Below are 18567 nucleotides of genomic sequence, written 5' to 3'. Positions count from 1 at the left end.
GCTTCTCTAAACTAAAAGATCCCATTGACACACTTAACAACTGGGGCATCTACAGCATTTCATGCCAATGTGGATTATCATATATAGGCCAAACTAAACGTGCCCTAAAATACAGTTTAAATGAGCATAGAAGATACGTAAGCAACCAAGACTTTAACCGCTCATCCATAGCCCAACACTGCTGGTCCTTTGACCATAAATTTTACTTCTCTTCTTCCAAAATCATCCAAAAATGCCCCTCACCGTCTGACTTGGATTTCTTCGAATCATTCCAACATTCACAAAAACACAAACCAGTTTGTCAACAACCTATCTAGCACACCACCCTTCTCAAAAATCTGACAACAGTTTCTACAATAATTATTCTTCTCCATCAGCATCACTATCACGTTCTCGGTTGCGATTGGCTCTGCCATTTTTCTTTTTCCGTCCTCCTCCTCTACTCTTTTGTTGCCGGTTCATTTTGAATTTGACTCTTGTCTAGAACAGCGAGTAACTCCCGCTATAAGGAGTTTTTTCAATATTTTCTTTCTTCTTTGTTTCTGCTACCGATAAAGGAACTTCATATAGTTCCAAAATGTGTATAGCCATATTATTTTTTTGGAATTTTGGGTAAATCTAACGTCGATTATTCAATTGTATTAAGTCTAATCCAGACCAAAGTAACAAAGTAGCGCCCAAGTGACATGGTAGTAAGATACTTGTCTACCACTGTGAAGGTTGCCGCCATCACGGTCGCAGGTTCAAACCTGAGAGAAGATACTTTCCCAAACAAATTCAAGGTGAGCACCAATAGATACCGTCTTCATTTCCAACACATCTCATTAATGGCAGTAAATTGCAATACAGCAATATGGCCAGAGTTGGTGTTTGGTGAAGTACAGTAACAAAGTATTCTTCAAACCACAGTCCAAAAAAGCCTGAAGGTTATATGGAATGGTCATTCTCAATTCTATAAAGATCATTGTCACTAATGCCAGAGATCATCATAGAAGATAAGATGCATTACTAACAGAGTTTGAAGAAGCTCCTACATAGAAAAACTATCCTATATTGAAATTTTTTATTGATAAAATAAAAAAACTTTCAATAAAAGCAATAAAACTTTCTGCCAATTTTTTCAAGCATTAAGTACAGGAGGTGTCCCTTGGTTTACACAATTAATTGGTTTTACAAAACAATTATGTAAAGTGAGTTGAGCTTAGGATGGATAAGATAGGGAGAGTAGTTTTATCAAAAAAGTTTTTTAAAAGAATGTTTAGTAACTCAAACATAATACATTATAGGACAGATGAATGAATTTAATTAATACATTTTTATAACCAATATGTACTTCTGGCAGTTTTCAATTCATTGATGAATGGACTGATTCTGATGAATGACAAATCTCTGCTCTCCTGAAGTTCTTTGGAAAAAGATTTATAACTTTTTGAATAAAACAGTCACATTCAACTCAAGGGCAGCATTAGTAGTCTAAAGTCTTGTAGTAAGCCAGAGAGGAAGAACTCTCAATATCTCCTGCATGTATAACTTTAATCTTTTCAAGATGATTTTCTTTAACCAGAATTTTGATGGCATTGTCAATGTGTTAACAAAAATCAATCACTTTTGTTTTGGTAAAAACTATTTGATGTGGTCAAAAACAAAAGGGTCTTGACTTTCATCATTCAGGGTGTTTTCCCATTTCAAAAGATATTGATTTGTGAGGTCTCATGAGTGGGATTTGAGCATTTCATCTATACAGGGGCATATCTAACTGCATGCACCACAAATTACTGGTGAACCATTGATTCTAGAGACATACTTCCGATTAGAAAAAGTATCTAAACAACATGTGACCCTCAGATAAGTCATTCATATTACAAGGGATTGTATTGTTAGTAAAATAAAAATATTTTTTTTATATGGACACAACACACTCCATGCTCAAAAATTTAATTAGGAAGTTGTTGTCCTGTCTCTCCTAAGGCCAACAAAAAAACTCCATGTTTTAATTGCAATATTTGCTGAGATATTTAAATTTAAAAAAATGAAGAAAAGTTGGGAAAACAGCATAAATATGTGAGAAACGTGTTTTACCCCCATTATAAATAGTGTGGTGCAAGTATAAAATGTTAATCTTTTTAATTCAATAACTATACAACCCCTTGCAATATGAATGATGTATCTGAGGTCTACAAGTTATTTGGATACTCTTTCTAATTGGTAGTATGCCTCTAGAATCAACAGTTTGCCAGTAACTTGTGGTGCATGCTGTTAATTATGCACCCTGTATATGTCTAATCTTATTTGACTATCCAACATCCTTGTGCTTGCTGCATTTTTTTCCCCATCTTTGGGACTTTGGATTCGGCTACATGTGGGAGATGAATTTAATTATAATGATTAATTATAATTAATCATTAAATTAATCATAATTAAATTTTATTTAAGATAATTATCTTAAATAAAATTTAATTACTGTAAGGCTTTATTTATGTAATGAATCTGCTAATGTATGCATGTCTGAAATGATGAAAAACACATGATTCAGTTCTGGAAATTTATTTCTGCAACATCCTATTTTCAATTCCATGGGCTATAACCAGAACAAATTAAAATGCTACATTGAAACTTTAATCATTTTGCGGCATATACATTTATAGTACTAATAGTTTAGTGATGTTATACAGCATGAAAAATTACAATAGAAAGAAGCACTAAAGAATGAAATTCTTCAATAAAAACAATATATATTTTTCAACATAATAGGATAAAACAGAAAAAATTTTAGAGATTCACTAACCCAAAGTTTGAATCTTCAAAAGTAGCCCATATAAGATTTGGTGCCATCACAATAGCAATATTTTGAGAAGACATCTTGTTGATGTCTGAGTTTTCACAGAGCTTCGACAAAAATTTCACTATATACCTAAATAATGAAAATCTGATTAATTTTTCTCATTGATGAATTACCATACACACATGAGAAAAGAGATGCTTCATTTAAGTGAAATAAAAAAAATTAATTAATCGCCTCTAGTAAATAATGTTTACATATTCATATTTTTTTAAACTAAACTTTTCTATGAAATAGAAACCTCAATTTAGCAATGTTCTATTAAACAATACATACTCAAAAAGTCAAACCTGATGTGAATATTGAATTATAAAAATTGTGCATATATCAACTAGTGAAACATGGCAGACAAATTATTCCAGATTCTCTGAAACTCAAATTTAAGAGGCATTGGTTCCATGAATAATTATGATACGTGTGTAATGTGATAAGTGTTTAATATTTTCATTATGACACTGTATTCCAATTCAGAGATATGTAATTACATTGTTGCTTGAGAACAGCAAAAAAATAATTCAAGCGGTGCACAACCCTCACAGAATTGCTTGACTGTAACCAGGATGTTTGTGGAGAGGGGGGGAAAACTTCATTTGATGTTCCTTCTTTCTTTAAAAGTTGGTAGTTTTTATAAAAAAAGTGTTTTTGCATTGTCTTGAATTTCTAAACAAAAATTCCCTTTTTGTTTCTGAAATTTGCAGCTCCCTCAGGTGTTCATATTCTGTTTGCTCCTCTCCGGTTATCAATGACCTGCATTCATAAAAACAGTGCCTTCTTGCTATAGCTAACAACCCCTTCATCAGTGTGACATCCTTATCGATCTAATAGACAATCCCTCAACCATTAGATGCAGGGAAGAAACTTCTAATTACAAAATACGTTTCAAGTGTTGTCTGATATTATCCGAGAAGGCATTAAAATCAGAAAAAAATTATTGACTTGAATACATCCTATATATCAAAATGCTAGATCAAAAAGTTATCTAACAATAATGGGTCAGACTTTAAATCACAGTAACTTCTAGATAAAACATGCAAAGCCAAAAAGAAAATAACAACTTGAAAAAAATTTACAACAAGAGTTTGGTCTCAGTATAACTTCATTAAATGGCACAATAGTACACTCGCTTCCAAAAGTTAAGCATGCAATGGCTTATATAACATTATGACACCATTTTAATCTGGCCCCTCTAGATTGCATGGCTAGTGAAACACAAACACATGGTACTTGCGCATACAGTCCCTTCACGTGGAGCCATCAGCACTCGGTACCAGCAGATAGTGTCTTACCAAGTGATATTGTAACCTTGGAAGTAACAGCTGTGGATGTCGCTCATCAATTCTGCTTAGCTACTATAGCAATATACCAATTATGAAAACAATTCCCCCGCAAGTTAAACAGCTGACCGGAGACATGGATCCAGTCAACCACAATTACCACCCCATCTGATGATTAGTATATTGCTGTAGTACCCAAGTGGAATCCACGAGTGACTTCCACCACTGTTACATCCATTGTTGCAGTATCACTTGGTAAGACAATATTTGCCAGTACTGTGTGCTGAAAGCTCCACATGAAGGGACTATGCGCCCGAGTACCATAAATTTGTGTTCCATTAATCATCCAATCCAGAAGGACACTGTTAAAAAGGTGTCATTGTTATATAAGCCGTCGCATGCTTAACTTTTGGAAGCATTACAAACATGTAGTACTAAAATTTTCTTGTCAAATGGTGAAAATTATTATAGCTTAAGATCCCGATATGCTATCACATTATGTGCGATGCTGTTCAATTCATATTAGCAAGTTCTACAGTAGGAGTTTTCAGCCCATGGCTTGCTGATGACATTTTAGTTGCCAGCCAAAACAATGATTAGTGCAAAATGAAATCAGTATTTCACTATCTCAAACTGATTCGTAATTCTCATTCGTTTTGGACATTCTTTCTAGTCATGCGAACAGTTGGTATATCCACAGAAAAATCAAATCTTACTGATCAGTTTATACTTTAAATCAATACGAGAAAAATAAAAATTTTCTGTATTTCACCAGAAAATGTTTTATCAATAGTGGTCAAAGGTTAAAACCTGGGAATAAATTTGCTGAGGAATTTGCTATTTCAAGATAAAGGCTTTTTTTGTCCCACCAGTGTCAGCAAAAGAAAGGTTTTACTGACGATGTAAAGTAGAAAGATATATGTGGGGAGGGGAATGAATAAACAAGGGTATAAAAAGAACAGGGAAAGAAAAAACAACTTTCATTCATAGGAATACAATGAAACTTCAGGATGAGAAAAACTGGGCGAACTAGCCCAGGTCACTAAGATACTCCATAAAGTACCAAAGAATGTTTAAAGGTGTCCCGAGTTTGCTACCCGGTTTGTCCTTGTCAGAAACTTTCCTGATAGGGGCACAACAGGAACGGCAACATGACCACAGAAAAAGATTGCTACTGCAGAGAGTCCCACACCGAGGGGTCAGCACACCAACCTCTTGGTGAGTATAAATAAGGCTGCCATTTAGAATCTGCAATAAATTGTAAGTCCTGGTCTAATTAGCCCTTGTGTGCATAAAATGACGGTGGTGCGACAAAAACATCAAATGATGAGGAAAACCAGGATGAGAGCTGGAATGAATTTATTTCATTTGCGTTGGAATAAGATATCTTGTCTTTGATCATCAAAGGGTTAAGAAATGACAAAATGATAATGATATAACTAAAACCCATGTAAAAATTTTTATTACATGCATACTTTTCCAAAATTAGTTATTTATTATAAGTAATTAAATTTGCATGGGCAAACAATATAAAATTCAAGGGGTATACATAGAAAGTTAAAGGCAAACTTTATAATATCCATGTTCATTCTAATATGATTAATAAGGTTTGACTGCAATTCAAAATAATGAAAATTTGTAAAATATTCACTGAGTTGCTTAACAAAATTTGATACAAAATGTTATTAGTTATTTCATCTCAATATGTATTTTTTTAACATTGAAATCATTTAATAAAATTCTGTGTTATTAAAAATACTTACTACAGTACTGAGAAAAGAAAGGGTATAAAAAAATTCATATTAGAATGAATTTGCACTGTTCTGGGTGAATGATGGTGGGGGTGTTACTTTATCAAAAAAACATTTAACAATGCAAAATAGGGCAGAATGGCAGTTATATTTAAAAAAAACCATGCTGATAATACAGTAGGGCGACCATTGGAGTAGATGTTGATTTGTGGATCCTGACAAGTACAACAGGATTTAAAAGGACTTTATGCCAGCAAGACTAGCGTATTATGTGTTTCAAGATGAAAATATAAAAAAAGAGAAATAGGAATAATTTAAACTATTTCGAAGAACTCCTTCATTAGTGTTTTCTGAGATAATTGTTTCCCACACCTAAATAAATGGGTAAATAACTGCAGCAAGCAAGGGATATTTTTCAAGCAAGGACCGTTCACCAGTTTAATGAACCTATATTCATACATGCCCACCGTAGGGCCAAGCCTCTCAATAGTGGCAATATTCCCCGATGGAAGAGAGAGAGAGAGGAGGGACCCCCAAATTTTTTCCCATGACTATTTTAAAAATTCAAATCAATTTTCTTATTTTCTTCAACTTGACCAAATTGGGGATTTACCTGGATGTGACGAACATTTAAAAGTAGCTTTTTGTTCAAGTTTAGGCCTGTTTGCAGTGAATGTGAATATTCCTCCTGAAATCAATGAAAGTTGTTTGATTTTTGAAACAGGATGCTATCACTGTCTTGTCGTCAGACATTCCTCAGCACTTCCTTTGTAGATACTTATCCATGAAAAATGTTATGGAGAAACTTGATAAATTATTAACTTCTGCTCATTTGTTTTGTTTCTCTTTCAATTCAGAAATTAAAACATTTTTGGTATAAGAGCCTACCTGTGGATTCAACTTGCAGATATGTGGACAGATAAACAAAGCAAACCTTTACAGCGATGATCAATAACAAGGTTGCTTCACTTCATTTCGAATTCAGGTCAATATTCATTCTTTGGAGATGCAGCCTTTGTGTGACATCATTTTGTACACAATAGGATGATAGAATGCTGAGAAATATTCAATCAAAAACAAATACTTTTGAAAAAAAAAACCAGACTTTTGTAGTTTTTTTCAATTTACCATAATTCCATATTTCATGGTAGAAATCTGTAGTAGCTGGCAAGTAAGTATATTGTGACTATTGACCTTCTCCTGTATGAGAAAGTTTGCTTCATCACTGAATATAATTTTTAACTGCAGTTTAACACCATTTTCCATTACTCTGGTGGTGGGAGTGCACAGAGATTTTGTCAGAGGAAAAGAACTTTTTGAGTTGGTGTATTTGGTTGTATTTATAAATATATCCTAATAAGTAGAACTAGGATTTTTAATAACCTGAAAACATGTCATTATGAATTGGTCAGAAAACCTGAATTTCATGTTTTTAACCAATCTGTAATGAGATTGTGCTTTTAGGTTGTAAAAATCCTAGCCCTACTAATAAGTTTTAGTTTTGTAACTACCTGAAATCAAACATGTTTTGGTGATCATCCTGTATAATCTAGGATCATATATAAACCTTTCAGAATATATATAAATATATATAAACTATCAGAACTAAACAGTCAATCTCAGTTCAGCATTATTCCCCACAATCACAACACAGAAGTACACGTCTAAATGGGCACAATTCATACAAATCCATCCTTGATAGTGTATGACTTTATCACAGACTGTTGAATAAATTGCAAACACTTTTAATATAAAGGTGTTTTTCCATTACTACTCTAGTTCAGCTACTTCATTAAGCTTTATGTCTGTTGTGACTTTTATATTTATAAATTGTGCAAACACTGCCTTATGCAGTAAAAATATTGTAAGAGTAATCATATACATACTAATATAAACTAAAAATTATACAAATACAAATACAAATACAAATACAACGCCACAACAGGCAAAATGCCCAACGAGGTGGCTGATAAAAAGATGCCCATAAAAATATGGTTGTCATATGTTTCAAAAATACAGCAACCCAATTAAAAATGCAATTAACACAAATTACAAACAATATATACACATGATAAAATATTATACGATGCCCATAAAGATTACTTATGGTTGTCTTATTCTAAGAATGGATAGCTTCTCGATTTACCCCAACATGTTTATCGTATTTCTTTTTAAACGTGTCAATTGTGTTACAATTTACTACCTCCGGGGGTAAGCTATTCCATTTATTAACAACCCTATTGGAGAAAAATTCCCTGCGACACCATAACCTTGCATTGTCCCTCACCAATCGATACTGGTGTCCCCTTGTAAAAGCAGTCGATTGGCGGTGTACTAAAAGTTCATGGTCCATCCTATCCATCCCATTGAAAATTTTGAACACTTCGATCATATCTCCTCGACACCTGCGTTCATCCAATGTAAACATATTCAAAAAATGAAGTCTTTCTTCATAACTCAAGCCCTGTGTGCCAATAAGGACACGCGTAGCTCTTCTCTGCACCCCTTCAACCAAGTCTATGTCCCTCTGTAGGTATGGTCTCCAAAACCTTACAGCATACTCCAGTCCAGGACGAACTAAGCCTCGAAAAAGAGGAAGAATGACTTTAGGAGAACGCGAAGAGACCTTTTTGAAAATGAGACCAAGCATTCTATTCGATTTTTTGACAACCGCTGAACAATGTTCAGAAAACTTAAGTCGCTCGTCAATGAGAATTCCCAAATCGGTGACTCTAGTTGCATCCGGGATAGTGACACCATTCAACTCGTAAGAGAACCGTGGGTTGTTCGAACCAAAATGAGCGACCATGCACTTATCTACGCTAAACGTCATGCTCCATTCATTTGCCCATGCTGCAATCTTGTTTAAGTTGGTCTGGAGCAACTCCCTATCGCTTTCATTCCCGATTACCCCCATTAGCTTCACATCATCTGCGAATTTGCTAGTAATTCCATCGATACCCTGATCGAGTTTATCGATAAAAAGTGAAAAAAGTATGGGGCCAAGGACACTTCCCTGAGGAACTCCACTTGTGACGTCTGTCCAACCAGAGAATTCCCCGTTCACCATAACTCGTTGCGACCTATCTCTTAACCACGATTCTATCCAATTCAGCAAGTTGCCCCCTATTCCAATCTCGTGTAAACGCTTCAAGAGTTTGCCATGTTGGACCCGATCGAATGCCTTCTGGAAATCAAGGTAAACAACGTCTACATTTTTGCTCTTACCCAAAGCCTTAGTCACGTAATCATAGAAGCAAAGGAGGTTAGTTACACATGACTTCCCCTTCCTGAACCCATGCTGATTATCCGACAATACATTATTCTCGTCTATCCACTTCACAAACTGCCTTTTGATGATAATTTCCAAAATTTTCGAGAGGGAGCTCGTCAAACTCACTGGACGATAATTAGACACCACTTCTCTACTACCCTTCTTAAATATCGGAACAACGTTAGCCAGTTTCCAATCTCTCGGGACGATACCCTCAGCAACACTACTCCTGTATATCTGTGCGACTGGCCCCAACAATTCATTAGCACCTTCCCTGAGAACCCTGGGATAGATATCATCTGGTCCTGGTGCTTTGCTTGCACATACATTTCTTAGAAGATTTAGGACCTCCACGTCTTCCACTTGAATATCGTTGAGCGTTTTATTACCCCATGCAACACCCGTATATCGAATATCATTATCTCCATTAAAAACCGACGCGAAAAAGTCATTGAAAGCACTACACATGCCTACATTGCTCTCTACTTTTGAGCCTCCTATCGAGAGGGGGCCAACTGTCCCCTTACATCCATTATTGACGTATCGAAAAAATGATTTTGGGTCAGAGCCAATGTTATCTGCCAACCTAGATTCAACTTGCTTTTTACTATCCCTTATCGCTTTCTTCAACAGTCTTCTTTTATCAGTAAACAATGATAGGTCACCTCGTCCACTTTTATACTCTCTGAATGCTCTTTTCTTTTCAAGATAAAGGTTCCGCACGCTATCCGTGAACCATAGAGGGTGTGATGTACAAACACGCTTTTTTCGAACAAAGGGTATGACGTCGTGCAAAACAGAGGACAGCTTCGTACTAAATTCTTCCCATTGACTTACCACCCCTACTGATTCCAACCGGTCTTTGAAAACTTCCGCTAACCTTCTTCGCAAAACATCAAAGTTAGTTCTCCGAAAACAAGGAACCAATCTTTTGTTATCAACCTTACCCGAGGAAAAGTTACAGTGAAATCTGACGATACGATGATCACTGGAAGAAAACTCTTCCCCCACCGAAACATGTTCAACTAGATCCTCAGGACTAGTAAGAACTAAATCCAAAATAGCAGTACCCCTAGTGGCTTCTGATACATGCTGATACAAAAAATTTTCGAGCACCAACTTAAGAAAGTCTCTTTCATACTGATTTCCAGATGAAAGGTTCTCCCAATCAATACCCGGGTAATTGAAATCCCCTAGTATGAGAACCCTCTTTCGCTTACACATGTAGGAAATTTCATCGTGCATTTTGGCGATGTAGTTTTGATCCCTATTCGGTGGATTGTAACAAACCCCAACAATAAGCTTATGACGTCTTTTGTTCTCAAGTTCAACCCATATGGTTTCAATATCACTTCTCTGTACGTTACACTCTCTAGCCTTCAAACATGATTTCACGTATATCAACACTCCACCCCCTTTCCTATCAGATCTATTTCTCAAAAAAGTATCGTATCCGGAGATGTGTAAGAAAGATTCATCCCCATCGTTTGCCCAAGATTCTGTAATGGCTATAAGATCCAAGTCCTCCACAACTATCATAGTTTCTAAAAAATCTTTCTTGTTACCCAAGCTCCTGGCATTTATTAACACACATTTTAATTTGCCCGGTGGTTTGTTGTCAATCGAGAAGCCATCCAAGTCAGAGGTGGGTAATTCCCCGTCAGTACTGTTGTGATTTATGAAGCATCATTTTATTATGTGTTTCATCACTTCACTTTAACTAGCCTCAATTAAATATAATTTATATTCTAGATGTGCCATTTTAAACAAACAAATATAAAAATAAAAATATTTTAAGAAACAGGTTCCTTTAATCTAGATGGTATCAATATGTTGTCAAAAATGCACCTCAATGTGTTATTTATTTTTATTATAATTATTAGAGTAATTTCATTTACTTACTTATTTTTTGGTTTTATAATTCATATTAAATATTTTACCATTTGTCCAATGATGGAATAATTATATCTTAGAACTGAAGTAATTTCCAAAAGGTTAGAGGGAATAACCAATAACAAGTTCCAGTCTCATCTCAGTTTTATATGTGTCACCAGGTTTTTAGACACAAAAATAAGTTGCTTCTCTTCGTTTTCAACCAAAGCTACAAATGAATTTATATGCAATGTTCTGGTGTCAATCTTTAAAATGCTGCAAACATCCATTATTTACACTGAAATATATTCTACCTAACATACATGCTAGACGGGAAATCTGTTTCCTAAGTAAGGGCTCAGTCGCTGGATCATTCACTCTTCTCCAAACATTCACAGCATAGCTCTAGATCCTTTACTAAATCCCTTCTTTCTGATGTTCAATTCACCATTCGAAAATGTTCTCTCCCAATCTTTTTACTTTACAAAATTGTGGATAGTGTACTCTGCAGTGTATTCTCTCTCATAAAATACCTTTGACAATTCATATTTTTATAGCTGCTATCTAAATGTACAGCTCAAATTTTAGAGGAATTTCATAATGTTACGCACACTTTTAAGTTTTCAAAATTGACTTCACTGTGAAAACAACACCACACATGATGTCTGAGTCTGGCTAGCAGCTAGATTTACTCAAAGCTACAAATTTGCGTTAAGATGTTTCAGTAGAATCAAAGAAAAAAGTCTTTATGTATTCCCTGGACCAGAGCATAAAAAAAAGGTTCCAAAACAATTTTGCAGATGTGTTCTACAAAGTAAAATAACATTTTTGATTTTCAGTGGCTATCCCAGATTTTAGTCATAATGTATTTGCATATAAGAAGATTAGTAGATGATATTGAAAAGAACCTGATGACCATGTATGTATGACTGGAACCGGTAGAGAATTTCATATGTAAATGTCCCAAAATCATATACAGGGTGTTCTGTTAATGGACCAACAAACTCAGAGGGTTCTTAGTAGATATCAAGAGGAACAAAAATTGCAATGGAACATGGTATCCCAAACCCTGTTGAGAGGATGAAAATTGCAAAAAATGCATGCAGGTTTTTACATCATGCTGAAATGACAAAAAGTACAATAATAACTACAAAAAGATTTATTTGATTAATTAATTATTACAAGAGTTGTTGGAAGTGGCGGCCGCTAACGTCATTGTACAGTCTACAGAGGTAAAAATTATTCCCGGACGTGCTCGAAGATACCAGGTATGCTTTTGATGTCTGCCGCAGTGACAACAATCTGCGCTATGAGATCCTCCAGTGACATAAGCAATGCTGCTTACATCAGATACGGTGAGCGAAACCACAAACGCATTCAGCAATCAACTGACATCCACCTTTCGTCTCCTCTGGACTCAGAGCCTGCATGTGTTTTTCTCGATTTTCTCCCTCTCAACATGGTTTGCGACACCTTGTTCCATTGCAATTTTTTGTTCCTCTTGATGCCTACTAACAACCCTCCGAGTTTGTCGGTCCATTAAGAGAACACCCTGTGTATATATAACACAGGTAAACAATACTATGTTCAAGAAACCTGGAAAAACTTTGATGTGAGAGAAAATTTGTTTTTTATAAGCGGATCTGAATGTATGTTTCTTTTTGTATGTAATTTTTTGTACTTTCGTAAACTTTAGATAATGAAAGTCAAGTATTTTAAATTTCATTCAAATTTAGAATAAAGACATGAAAGCTTCTGAATATATTTTCTTATACTCACCTTAAGTTGACCAAATTTGAAGAGGGAAGCTTATAAAGAACTTGCCATAAAGCTTGTAAACGTTGATCAAAATCTGAAATTCTGTAAATCAAATTGGTTAAAATATGCTTTAGAAATTTTCATCTCAATATCCACTGAAAATTACTTTTAAAAGCAGAAACAATCATATTTCTTGAAAGAAATGCAGATTTATCAGAAGTGCTAAACTTGTGAAAAATTGCTTGATGAAATCTGAAACTAATCAGAAATTTTCATCACAAGTAATTGCAGCACTTGTGGAAGATTTCTTGATAAAATTTGAAATTGAACAGAAATGCAAAATTTTTTTATTACAGAATTTGATGAATTTTTCATGGTGAAGAGTGCACATTTTTTGACAAAGGTTTTCTAAAATAAAAAATCTCATGTTGGTGCAATTTAAAACACCATATGAATGATTTATACAAGTAAACTTAAACTTAGTTGATTCTCTAAGATGTTTTTGCATAGAATTTTTTTATTTTAAAAATCATTTAGTCAACTATTCAAACAGCTAAATTTTCATTGCTCAATTCCACAGCTTTATGGATTTTGGTAACTCCTTCCCACTAAATGGAAGGATTTTTTTTAGCATGGTCTGTCCAGCTGCTTGGAAGCAACTTAAAATAGTAAGTTCCTGCCAAATAAGCTATGGCAGTGAAAGATAATCATAGTATGTCGGTCACTGTAAATGAAAATAGTCCAATGAAGTTGTTATACGTTTCAAATGTATGTTGGGAAAGCCTAAGAATCAAAAGGAAGGGGTTTAAAATGTGACTTTACTATGTTCATCCAATGTTGAAAATACCTCCATGGTAACGGGCCATGCTGCTACAGAGCGCACGCACGCAAAACAGTCTCTTATTTTTAAGTTATATATATATATATCAGAAAAATAATATAAGTTTAAATCTGTTCATGAATACATAGGAGCTCAAATTTTTGTCGTTGAAAATATGCAATAGTGTGGCATTATCCGCTTTGAATTTCTGGTGTCTACAAGAAAGAAAGCTATTGGAGCAATTTTTGAGCCGGACAAAATGGATGGAGGTGATTTTTGCAAATCTTGTAAAGGACAAGTATTCGATCTTGCTGAGGTTTTCAAATGTATCCAGTGTGGTGATATTTACCATCCAAAATGTAAAGATGTTTTTGAAGCGAAATTCAGGAAATGAAGAAGGATAAAGCCAGCTGGAAATGTGCTGGTGAAAGTTGCGACAACTCTGTTGATAATCATGACCAGAGAATTATTGATATGATAAGATCAGATATGAAAAAAAATTATGTAAGAAATCACAATGAAATTGACTGCAGAATGCCAAGAACTAAAAACTGAAATTTCTGAACTAAAAAAAGCTTTGGACTTCCATGACAACATTACAAAAGATAGAGGTAAATGAGATTAATCTGCTTAGGTGATTTCAATATTGATGTATTGAAGTTAAACTATGAAACCAAAGAATTAACTGGCATGCTAGCGAAAAAAATGGGTATGAATTATATATAAATTCACCTACTCGATCATGATCATGTTTATATTAGAAATAGCAAATTAAAATAGAAATATCGAACAACAATAGCTAAACTTCAGATACAGATCACTGGCCACTAATTTTAAATGGTTGTGATGGTGGAAAGGAGCGTGAAAAATAAATTCAGAACAAAATTTCAAAATAGATTATTAGAAATTTGTGCAAAAACTACCAGATCGATGAAAGTATTTTTGATGAAAAAGATGTTAATGTTTTATATGAAATATTCTTAGACATAGTATTAAAATATTAATGCTTCTGGATGAAATCTATTAATTTAAAAATAAATAGAAAAAGAAAAAAATTAATGGATTACAGATGAATTTAAAAAAATAATTGGCATCAAAGAAGGCCTGTACAAAAGATTTAAATTAAATAATGAAAATAAGGAGTTAAAGATGGAATATAAAAGTTATGTCAAAATATTGAAAAAAAAAAATCAATATAACCAAAGAAAAACACTTTTAAAATAAATTCTGTAACTGCGATAATAAAAAAAAACAATGGAAAATTATACCTTAATAAATAAAAACACAGGATCTGCAAAAAAACCTGTCAATAAAACTATTGAAATAATAACTTAAGAGATGAATGAATATTTCATTAATGTAACTAGAATTGAACAAAATAAAACAAATATGATAATGACTGTATTCCTCAACAATCCGTAAACCAACAAATGAACTCTATATTAATTACTTCTTTTCGAAGATCAATACATAAAAAACATAGTTATGAAATTGAATAACAATAAAACTACTGGATACGATGGCATAAATGAAAAAATGTTAAAAATTATCAGTAAATATTATCTAAAAACTTTTATCTCACATAATAAAAACTTCATTTAATGAGGGTGTGTTTATTGATAAATTGAAATATGCTATTGTTAAGCCTATACATAAATCTAGAGATATAAATGATTATAACTATTGTCCAATATCAATTCTACCGATCATGTCTAAAACAATAGAACAAGCAGTTAAATTTAAAATAATGAACTTCCTCAACTCTAAAGCATACTTTGCTGAAGATCAATTTGGCTTCCTTGAAAACAGAAATGGCAATTTTGAAACTTTCCGAGTATATATATATAAATATTAATAACAATAAAAACTATTGCAATTTTTCTAGATTTACGCAAAGCATTTCAGAGTGTTGATCATAATATACGCTTAGAAAAAATATATAAATCTGGAATTAGGGCAATCGCTTATAATTGGTTTAAAAGTTATTTCACTCACAGAAAACAAGCAATCAAAATTGATAATCACATTGGTTCATTTAAGGAAATTATTTGCAGGATCTCTCAAGGATCTATACTCTGTCCTATTTTAGTTCTGATCTCTATGTAAACAATATTCAATATTTGCAATTAAATGGGAACATAATAAGTTATGCCAATGATACAGCACTAGCTATTCTGATCAATACCAATCAACTCTCAAAAATAAAGCTGAATGTGATATCTTGATGATTTCAAATTGGTTAAAATGTAATAAGCCAACCCTGAATCTTAAAAAGACTGAATTAATTTATTTTCAATTATACACTAATAAAAACAGAGCCTATCACAATCCAGTATCATATAAAAGATCGCCTGAGAGAATGTTGTAACTATAAACAGATATCGAAACCAATAAATTTAATAATTTGGGTATTACAATTAATAAAAACCTAAAATTGAAATCCCAAACAATGGCAATGTACTAAACTGAAATTCATCAATATTAGAATCTACTCATTGAAAAATATCACTTCCCCAATCTTTCTTCGAACAGTATATTTTGATTGGGTTCTGCCAATTATACAATATGCTATTATACAGGGTGTTTCAAAAAGAATCGCCCAATCTGAATGAGTATATTATGAAAAATATTGAACATAGACATTTAAGATTAATTTCATATTACATGGCTAATCAAAGTTTTTTTACAAACCAAATTAAAGGTGCTCAATATGTCCACCTTAGGATGCACGGCATATGTCTATACCAGTGATTCCCAATGTGGGCATTAACGCCCCCTTGGGGGCGATAGAAAGTTCCAGGGGGGCGGTAGAAGCTATAGGTATAACATAGGATCCTATGGGTTAGATTACGTTAGGGGGCGATGGGAGAAAAAAATTTCTGAAGAAGGGGGCAATGGGACAGAAAAGGTTGGAAAACTATGGTCTATACGGTAGTCAAATTCGTCCCAAACTTTTGCAAGCATGTTTGCATCTACTGCGAGTGGATTTCTGTGGACTACGTGCAAAACTCTGTCGGATGCACTCCACACTTTCATCTGACATGTGGGGATGGCCAGGGGATTTCCGTTTACACAGACAACCCATGTCTCAGAATTGTTTATACCATTGCCTAAATGCTCTGAGGGGTAATGTAACATGAGGGGGGCCTGCCAGTTGCCGATATTATGATAGGAAGTCCTGCGGATCAACACGGAAGATCGTCATCAAACTTAGTGAGATATACATATAAAATTAAATTTTAAATGTTTTTGCAAATATTATTATACATAGAAATATGTTTTGCTTTCATGCCATCTGTGGGCCCTGGACCACTTTGTGGTCAATATACCTCATGAGATTTTCAATGTGCAATAGGCCTAGTATTGTAGGCTCTGGTCAGGTCTCCAATGTTTACGATTTGTATGTGTTTCCAATTTCCACATGTCAAAGTTACGTACAAATACAAATACAACGCCACAACAGGCAAATTGCCCAACGAGGTGGCTGACTTAAGAACATCATGGATCCCTGAGCCATTTTTTGGAGGCCCTACCTACTACTGCTACACCACACATGCACCCCCCCCCCTCGTGGAACCCCCAACGAATCGGTACATGCGGGAATGTGCGTGTACGTGTAGTGAAACCTGACGTGAAGTTTTCTGTTTCTCTGTAATGCTTGTTATGTGTAGTGCTGCCATCTGCCACCAGTTTTTCCAGTTTAAAATGGTATTTTATTCCATATAAATATGTAAATGAGATATTCTTTGTTAAAAGGTTTATGTTAATTTTTTTCAGTACCGTCAATGCTATTTGAAGGCTATAAACTCAATTTATCTTTAATAAATTCATTCCCTCTAAGCCATATATGGTAAATCGCATAAAAGCCCTTGACCCGCAGACAAAATATGGCCCTGGGGGTTATCTGATTCGACCTGCCCTTAAGAATGTCTCATATTTTCATAAAGAGTGGTTGATGACGTAAGCATTACCCAAACCCCCCCCCCCCCATCAAAAATTCAGCAAATCGGAAACCCCCATCGATGCTGACGTAATACTTGAATAACCCCTATACATTATTCGATCAAAACGGATTAAAAGCTGAATAGTTTTGATTTTTTTAAATCAGATGATTCTTTTTGAAACACCCTGTAGTTCGGGGTGGGGACTATGACTCTAATATTGACATGGTGAAAAATGTTTTGCAAAAAGTGATCAATAATATATCGCAGAAAATCTCCATGATCCAGGACTGCAATGATTATAGATTCAATATTCAAAAACTTTACTTTTACAAAATGTCATTATTTATTTAGAAAAACCCTGCCTTGGTTCAAAACAAACAGTCAGACAAACTGGAATCCAATATGAAGTTATAAAACTGAATAAAACTAACTCAAAAACAATTTTTATACATTGCACCTAAAGAATATAAAAATTTAAATCATGAAATAAAATCAGAGAAATGTAGTAAACAATTTTCACGACTATTAATTAATTACATGAATCAGATCTGTTGAGTAGAAAAAATAGAAACCAATGTGTGTATTATAACTTGAAAAATGTCAAATAAAAAAAAATGGTCTGTTTTACCAAGTCTATACAAATGATGGAACCCAGGACGGATCATGTGATTCCTTGGGTGTAATATTTAGAATGTAATACATTTTTTCTATCTGTGTTAACTGTGATGTGTTTGTGTTTAATAAATGTCAAATTTGAAAATTTAAAATAATGTTTACAAGAGCATGTACGAAAGTAAATGGTGTTATTCCATCCTCATTTTAATTCTTGAAGAGATAAAAAAAAGGGGAAAAAAAAGGGAGTTTTTGAAAATTTCGTTGACACTAGCAACTGCTCTTTAATTTTCCACTCACTAAAACGTATGTTTTTGTGCACTTAACATTATGTAAGGGCTGGACAGGGATGATTTGGGACAGTGTAGTGGGATTGTAGCAGATAGTTTGAAGTGTACAGGTTGTTTAGAGAGGGCAGGCTGG

General features: G+C 34.0%; 1 protein-coding gene across 1 annotated transcript in view; it reads right to left on the bottom strand.

Moving 5' to 3' along the window:
- The window catches only part of LOC149067647 (rho GTPase-activating protein 44-like), a 110226-nt gene that overhangs the window by 14966 nt on the left and 76693 nt on the right, over nt 1-18567 (bottom strand). The window contains exons 12-13 of the mRNA XM_089252478.1: nt 12790-12870; nt 2786-2911 (exon numbers count right to left, since the gene is read on the bottom strand). Of these exons, the coding sequence (XP_089108604.1) occupies nt 2786-2911; nt 12790-12870 (207 nt within the window). The remainder of the gene's footprint in view (nt 1-2785; nt 2912-12789; nt 12871-18567) is intronic.

This window comes from Pholcus phalangioides, unplaced genomic scaffold (genome assembly GCF_987345545.1).
Source record: "Pholcus phalangioides strain wild (caught in Gottingen) unplaced genomic scaffold, Ppha-v1.0 ptg000029l_1, whole genome shotgun sequence".
Lineage (NCBI taxonomy): Eukaryota > Metazoa > Arthropoda > Arachnida > Araneae > Pholcidae > Pholcus > Pholcus phalangioides.
This window is presented reverse-complemented; position numbering and strand designations above follow the sequence as displayed.